Source organism: Mustela nivalis (genome assembly GCF_964662115.1).
Source record: "Mustela nivalis genome assembly, chromosome: 4".
Lineage (NCBI taxonomy): Eukaryota > Metazoa > Chordata > Mammalia > Carnivora > Mustelidae > Mustela > Mustela nivalis.
The window spans coordinates 21,684,334-21,692,480 of record NC_139023.1 but is presented as its reverse complement, the minus strand read 5'-3'; the positions used below and the strand labels follow the sequence as shown (position 1 = coordinate 21,692,480).

General features: G+C 39.8%; 1 protein-coding gene across 1 annotated transcript; it reads right to left on the bottom strand.

The window, feature by feature from the left end:
* Nucleotides 1-2,476: 2,476 nt before the first annotated feature.
* Nucleotides 2,477-3,622, bottom strand: LOC309863221 (heterogeneous nuclear ribonucleoprotein D-like). Its single transcript, XM_082727730.1, has one exon. It carries the CDS (start codon nucleotides 3,523-3,525, stop codon nucleotides 2,620-2,622), a length of 906 nt encoding a protein of 301 aa, XP_082583856.1. The 5' UTR covers nucleotides 3,526-3,622; the 3' UTR covers nucleotides 2,477-2,619.
* Nucleotides 3,623-8,147: the final 4,525 nt, after the last annotated feature.

Below are 8,147 nucleotides of genomic sequence, written 5' to 3'. Positions count from 1 at the left end.
TAGAAAGAAATAAGCCATTTTATTTTAATTATTTTAATATAATTAATATTAAGTCACAATGTGTCACAACCATAATTATATGGCATAACTCTGTCTTACCAGTCTTTCAAAAGGGATTTCATGGTCTGCCCCCTTTCATTGCTATGTGTATTGTCCAACTCCTGTATTGAATAAAGGAACATTTTATATGAAACACTCTACTCTGGTCCTTGTGTGTTTCATTAGTATTATATATTCTGGCCATTCCTAATCTTTCCATTTGTCGGAAGTGACTAATTTGAGAAGGCAAAATGTGCAATCAAAGTTTTAAAAAAATGGTGATAATTATATCTCTTGTGTAGGAGTAAAGGACTATCTATTCTGAAAATTGAGTGAAATTACACAGCAGTATCAGGAACAAATCTGTCCTATTTATAAATTAAAAGTTGATTGGTAGATCTTTAGCACCTGCATTGAATATTAATAAGTAAGATCTAGTGTCTGAGTACTGGGTCATTATTTTATTACCACATTTACTGGTCCAAGCCGACCTACTCTTAAAAGTACATTTGTGAGACTCAGGGGATGGATAAAAAGATTGGAAATAATGACAATTACAGTGGCCCCAGTTCTACCTCCCTCTTTGTAACCACACCCTTTGCTATGTGAATTTACAGTTTCTTCTCTTCCTTATGTGACTTTTTGCCCATACAGTTTGCTTTGGTCACTGGCATGTTAGCAGATGTGACATAACCGAAGACTTGAAAAGTTTATTCCACTGGCTTTGCTCAGTTCTACCTTCAGTATGACAAGAACGTGTCTTGGTGGGTCTCGTACTCCCGGGAAGATGAGTTATGCAGCAGGGCCAAATGATTCCTGACAAAGACAGATAGAGCAGCCAACTTTCTGTTGATCCTCAGTTCGATGAAGACAAGTGATGGCTATTTTCAGCCCCTGGGTTTTTGTGTGGTTTATGATGCAGTGATTATGGGGCATTAGTTAACTAGTACAGGGAATTGCAAACTCAACAAAAGTACCCTAGCTAATGCTAGTAACCAGCAACCAAGGGATAAAGGAGAGAGAGATTAAGAGAGAAAGAGAGAGATTGAGAGAGGGAGAGACTGACAGAGAGAGAGTGAGGGAGAAAGAGAGAGAGAGAGAGAGAGAGCGAGCGAGCAGGAGTGGGGAGAGCTTGACGTTGGATCAGTGTGTAACTCGATGCCTCCGTGCAAGAGAACACAATTGTTTTGAGGTTGAAGTGAAAACCCTGAGGAAAGTCCAAGGCTTGGCACATGTAGAATAGAAACATGAATGCATCTGGAATAAAAGAGTCAAGAGGATTTGAGATCAAGGAAAATAACCAGTCACCGATTTGTTGCATGGCCTGGGCAGCAGGAGTTGCCGAAGGAGAAGGATTCTGTCCCTCTTAAGGTGGATCTTCTTCACCTTTCCTGTCCTCTCTCTCACTTCAGTCCCTGAGATAGTTGTTGTCCTGGGTAATTTGGCTCTCCCCCTCCACCCACAGGAGGTGACCGGAGACATTTTTGACTCTCTTGACTTGCAGGGGATCAGTGCTTACAGGCATACAGTGTGCAGAGGCCAACGATGCTGCTAAACATCCTAGGATGCACAAAGAGAGCCTCCCACAACAAAGAGTTACCCAGTTCAGAATGTCAGTAGTGCCGAGGTTGAGAATCTTGCCCTAAGATGTAACGGGGATGGCCTGGCCCTGTGAAATCCCCGAAGTCTAACCAAGAAAGAACACCGAGCACAAGTCAGGCAGAATTTGTTTTTCAGGGACTTTCCACGTACCAGACTCACCACCAGGCACTAGGGATATGAAGATGAGAAAGTTACTATGGGAAAAGCAGTGGGAGAAAGAGAAATAAAAAGCCTCTATAAAGAAATATACAATTACAAAATGCTATAAAGGAAAATATCTGGAGACTTATAGGAGAATCTGACTTAGTCAAGTAGGCTAGAGAAGATTTTAACAATAAGTAGCATTTTAGCTGGTGCCTGAATGCTTCTGTATTCCCTGTTTCTTTAGGTAAAACATTTTCCATATATGGAAATGGTCAGTCTATTTAAATTAAACTTAAAATTTAAATAGGTCAGTCTATTTAAATAAATGGATACTAAGTATGTACTGTGTACCCTAAAGAAACAATCCATGTTTAGGGTCTGTTTTACTAGCAGCAGGGCTTTGGTAAATTTATTTATTGATTCTCTGCTTCAGTTTCCTCATCTCTAATATGTGTAATAATGCTACTACCTCTTGGTTGTTGTGAGAATTAAATAAATTTATGCATGTAATAAAAACAGTTCCTGATAAATATCCTTTTTTTTTTTTAACAATCACATAAGGAAGCATTTATTTGAGGTTTAACATGAAATCATACAAATAAAATTTGTATAAACACAAATCCACATCGAGTCATAACACAGATAGCAAAAGACAAAGTAAAAACAAAGAAAACTAATTGGCGGCTATATACAGTTGGACACAGTTGTGTCTTGTACACTAGAAAGTCTTTTACAAAATAATCATCTTAGATCAACAGAAGACCAATCTTCAATGTCGTCCTGCAAGATGGGTTAACTTTAGCAATTTCCTCCTGTTTTCTCCAATGTCCTCCTTTAGTATGGCTGGTAATTGTTTTGGTGATTGCCACCCCCTCGAGATGCCTTGCTGTAAGTGCTCTGTTGGCCACTGTAGTCTGCATATCCCTGTCCATATCCATAGTTCCCATAGTTATACCCAGTATAATCATAGCCGCCATAGCCACTATAGTTTTGATCACCACCATAGGCACTATTGTAATTTCCATATCCTTGATCATAATAGTTATTAAATCCTTGGTTCCAGTTTTGGCCCTGACCTCGTCCACGACCCCTAGTGCCACCTTGTCCACCAGCTGCAGCACCTCTTCCTCCTTTTTGTTGCTGCTGTTGCTGCCTGTATACCTCTTTGGGTTGTCCAACTTTGATTTCACACTTCCCAGAACCGATTTGATGATATCTGCTTTCTAATAATTTCTTTACTGGCTCTTCATCTGTGTATGTGATAAAACAAAATCCTCTTCTTTCATTTGTTTTTGTATCCATGGGAAGTTCAATATTTTCAATCTCTCCAAAGGCTCCAAAATATTCTTTAATTTGTTCTTCCGAAGTATCTGGGCTCAATCCACCCACAAACACCTTTTTGGGCGGTTCTTTCCCTTTTAAAGCTTTGGCCCTTTTGGGGTCTATCAATTTGCCATCCAGTTTGTGTTCCTTGAGCTCCAGCACCTTGTCGACACTAGCCGCGTCTTTGAAAAGCACGAATCCGAATCCTCTCGATCTTCCGGTCACCGGGTCCGTCTTAATCGTGCAGTCCACCACTTCCCCAAACCGGGACAGATACTCGGTCAGGTCTTTCTTGCTCGTGTCCCAGCTCAAGCCTCCAATGAACATTTTCCCGTCATCCTGCTGGTTCTTGCTCGCGTTGATCTTGGATCCCTCTGCGAACTCCTCTATGTTGCTGTACTCGTTCATGTCCTCCATGGCGGCGGAGCGGTCGGCCGGGGGGTGCTGGCGCGCAGGCCGGGTCGCGGCGGCGGCGGAGCGTTGTATGGAGCTGGATTTAAAATGGCGGCGGAAGAGATCCTGATAAATATCCTTTTAATTGCTTGCTGAGCTCGAGAAATAGAAAGGTGAATACAGATGATCCCTGCTGTCAGTGAATGCACAGCCTGTTAGAGGAAAGGAGAGTAAATATATAATTGCAATAAGGTGATTAATAATACCACAGAAATAGAGTCAGCTTGCTATAGAAATGCGTCTACTACAGGGGTCTTCATCTCCTGCCCGGGTCATTCTGCTGAGCTCTCGACCTCGATATCAGTCTGCTTAGTGGATATCACCCCTGGATATTCCAAAGGAAACTCAGGCACCATTATTTATCCTGTTGCCTGAAACTTGCATGTCATTTTAATGCCTCAACCTCATTGCTGCCCAATCAATCACCAAGTCTGGCAGCTTCGACCTCCCTAATCTCTCTCTTGGCCAGCTGCTTCTCTCTGTCCTCACTGCCATAAACTTAGTTCATAACAACTTCATCTTCCCTTCCATTACTGCAGTTGCCTCCTAATTGGTTTTGCTTCCTCCAATATTGCTCCGTCTACCTTGTTGTCTACGCAGGGCAGCCCGAGGGATCTTTCTAGAGCACAGAGGTGATAGTATTAGTCCCTTAATGAAAACTCTTAAATGGCTCCCAATTGCTTTAGTATAAAGTCCAAGCTCCAGAGGCAGCACAGGATGTTCTTTACACACATGGCTTCTCAGTCTCGCCTCTTATCGCGGCAGCCGTGTTTGCCCAATGACCCTTCTCACTTTGAACTCTATGGCAGTTTATAGATGTGGCTATGCTCTGCCTCCGTCACTGCTCAGCCTTTGCAGATGTGCCTTCCATCTCTTTCTTCCTGCTTTGGGAGCGACTTAGTGGTGACTTCCGTACTGAAGACCTGGAAACCTGGGGAAAAGGCAAAAGGCAGTAACTTACTGTAGCATTTTCCTTTCCAAAGAACATCTATGAGAGACCATTTTCCTCCTCATGCTTTCCCCACCCTATACTCTTTTCCTTTTGGTATGGGGGTGGGGATTCAGTTACCAGAGTAGTCAAATTTGAAGTTTATAAGTGATAATAAATTTATTTTTTTTATTTTTTATTTTTTAATAAACATATAATGTATTATTAGCCCCAGGGGTACAGGTCTGTGAATCGCCAGGTTTAGACACTTAATAGCACTCACCATAGCACATACCCTCCCCAATGTCCATAACCCTACCACTCTCACCTTATCCCCCTCCCACTGGCCACCCTCAGTTTGTTTTATGAGATTGAGAATCTCTTATGGTTTGTCTCCTTCCCAATCCCATCTTGTTTCATTTATTCTTTTCCTACCCCCCAACCCCCTTACGTTGCTTCTCCACTTCCTCATATCAGGGAGATCATATGATAGTTGTCTTTCTCCGACTGACTTATTTCACCAAGCATGATACCCTCTAGTTCCATCCATGTCATTTCTTTTGATGGCTGCATAGTATTCCATTGTATATATATCTATATATATCTATATATATAGATATACATCTATATATCTATATATATATCACATCTTCTTTTATAAGTGATAATAAATTTTAAAGTAAATATGGAAGAGCTATGAAAATAAAGAATTTTAGTTTATTAAATTTTTAAATCTTTACCTATTTGTGTGTTTATTTATTTGCTCATTTGACAGTGAGGGAGAGAGAGGCAGACAGAGGGAGAGGGACAAGCAGACTCCACACTGAGTGCAGAGCCCAGTGACCTACTGGTTCCATCCCAGGACCCTGGGATCATGACCTAAGTCGAAGATAGACACTGAACCCACAGAGCCACCTAGGGGCCCCTGAATTTTAAGCTATAGGAAAAATACAAGCCATGCTTTAGGTCTGTATTTTTTATTTCGAAAATATTATGTTAATAAACCTAGAGCCACTCTTTTAAGGATTTCAGCCAACCTACAGTTGCTATATTCTTTCTGCTGTTTGTAAAGAGCAGTTATTCCTTATTTACCCACTTCTGTGCTCTGTCATATACAGTACCCTGGGTTCCATTATCTAGGATAATCGATACATACTCTCTCATAGTTCTCCTTCAAATCAGATTATTGATCATCTTTATGACATGCATATATGAATTCAACTAACTTTTTTTTTTCTTGTCTCTCAGAGACTAGGACAATTATTGCTTCTTTTGGTTTTCTAAATTTCAAAGTACCTACTCAGCTTATAGTCTTTATATCTGTAAGTTTTTAGAGAACAGTTGTGTTAAGGAGCTTGACCTTTATTTTTTGGACTTAAGTCAATGGTCTGATTAGATTTATTAAGTAAGAACTCTTGACAAAACAGTATTAAATCACACTACTACTTAAAATTTCAATGTAGTGTTTAATTGAAAAAAAAAAAAAATTGAAGGACCTGAAAATAAATGCTAAAACTCCTCTATGGGTCAGAAACCTAGTTAATGAGAATCAGAGTCCTTTCTTTAAAGGACAGTTATCTTTAAGTAGCTTAGCTAAGTAATGATCATGGGAATAATACTCTGGCCTATAAAAAAAGGAGTTAATTGCATTTTCTCATCTTCAACTGAGCAGATACATATATAAAATCCACCACTGTGTTTTTTCTAGTGTTCAAGGTCCAAGTTATCTCAGTTAAAAATTCTGTGTGACTTACGTTCCAGTGTCATCACCAGTGATTACTGTGATATTCATATTGGCATGCAGTTATTTGGCATAACTTCCCCAAGTATTCTTTGTGCCATAATTTTACTTTGGGCATGTTAAGAGAATAAAAGTAGACACAATTTTAGTAGATCATAGAAGTTATGTTTTAAAAGTAATATAACCCAGGTGGCTGAGGGAAGGTATACTTACAGTGGCACCATCCAGTGGCTTTGGGAAATGGAGAATCTGGGCCACAAGAGAAGGGAGCTGTCTGATCTGTACAGGGATGTAGGTGTATCAGGAGAGAAGGGAAATGGTGGGCTTTGATAGTGGGTTTTATTTAGTTTCCTTCTGAAATAGGACATACAGTGTTTGTGGGGAGATTCGTTTTTTCCCCCAAAGACCTTTCTTTCTCATCTGCATGAGTAATTCATCTTTCCTAGACTGTTTTTCTTACAAAACAATATTCCTGTCCTTAAGTTAATGGCAAATTTTCCCTTTCTTGCTCTGTATCCACATTGCCTAGCTCATAGACATTAGCTGACAATATGTGCTATGATGCCCCAAATAATTTTTCTTTGCTTCGGATTTCTCCCGACCTTTCTAAAAGTATAGGGAAAATTTTCATTTTCTCTGAAATGATAAAACAAATTAGGAAGAAAGGGGAGGTATTATTGAAAGTTTCTTCTTTCTATAAAGCTTGTCTTTTTTTAAAAAGGATTTTTTTAATTTATTTGATAGAGAGAGACACAGTGAGAGAGCACAAGCAGGTGGAGTGGGAGAGGGAGAAGCAGGCTTCCCGCTGAGCAGGGAGCCCCATACGGGGCTTAATCTCAGGACCCTGGGATCATGACCTGAGCCAAAGGCAGACGCTTAAAGACAGAGCCACCCATGCACCCCTAAAGCTTGTCCTCACCCTCTAATATGCCCCTAGCCTTGTTAGCCACTCTTTTGTTTATGCTTGGCATTATGACTTCACTCTATTTCAGTTACAATTATGATCACGTTGATTACTGTATTTTATCAATATCTGAAATTCTAGTGCCTGACAAGAGCACTTGAGCTATATTAGGTACTCAATAGATTCTTTACAGAACAATCAAGGTATCTCTGGCACTAGAAATATTGTTGGCACCCTATGAATAACAATGGTTAGTATTTTTTTAGCACTTACTATGCGACAGACACTGTACTAACACTTTACATGGATTTTCTCATTTAAATCTCATTGATAGACCTCTGAGTTGGATACCAATATTATTCCTCTATTGCAAGTAAGGAAACTGCATCATGGAGAGGTGAAGAGATTTCCTCTAGGTAATAAACAGGTTGTTGGTGGTTGAGATTAGAGCTCTAGTGTCCATACTTTAAATTTCTATACCAGATAAATGGAGATGGATATAAATAATTCTAATACTATGATTAATTACAATATTAGATGTAAGCACTTAGCCCAATTGTGGCACAGGAGATAAACGATGAGATTTACTTGAACAGTCAGGGAAGGTTTCCCAGAAAAGGTGAACAATATTGGCAGGCTTGCACCACAGTGAGAACGCTTGACCTAGTTCCCTTTTTGGTGTTGCCATGAAATTTTAGTAAATTCAGCTGACCTCCTGCAAAACATTGCCAAACTCACTTGTTTCTGGTTTTTAAATCCATAAAAGGAAGGTTAGGTTAGATGACATCTCATCTTAAATATTGTGATTTAAAATGAATTCTTTCTCTAGTGTGTGTGTTTTGCACACAATGTCGACTCAAGAAACATCTACTGAAGTGAATTGCTTTGAAATGGAGGGAATGCATCCAGAGGATACCACTGAAACCATCATCCATGTGCACAGTTTTTCTTACATTATCTTACATAGTTGGTGTACACTAGAGTACAACACACTAGTGGAATTCGCCTGTGTT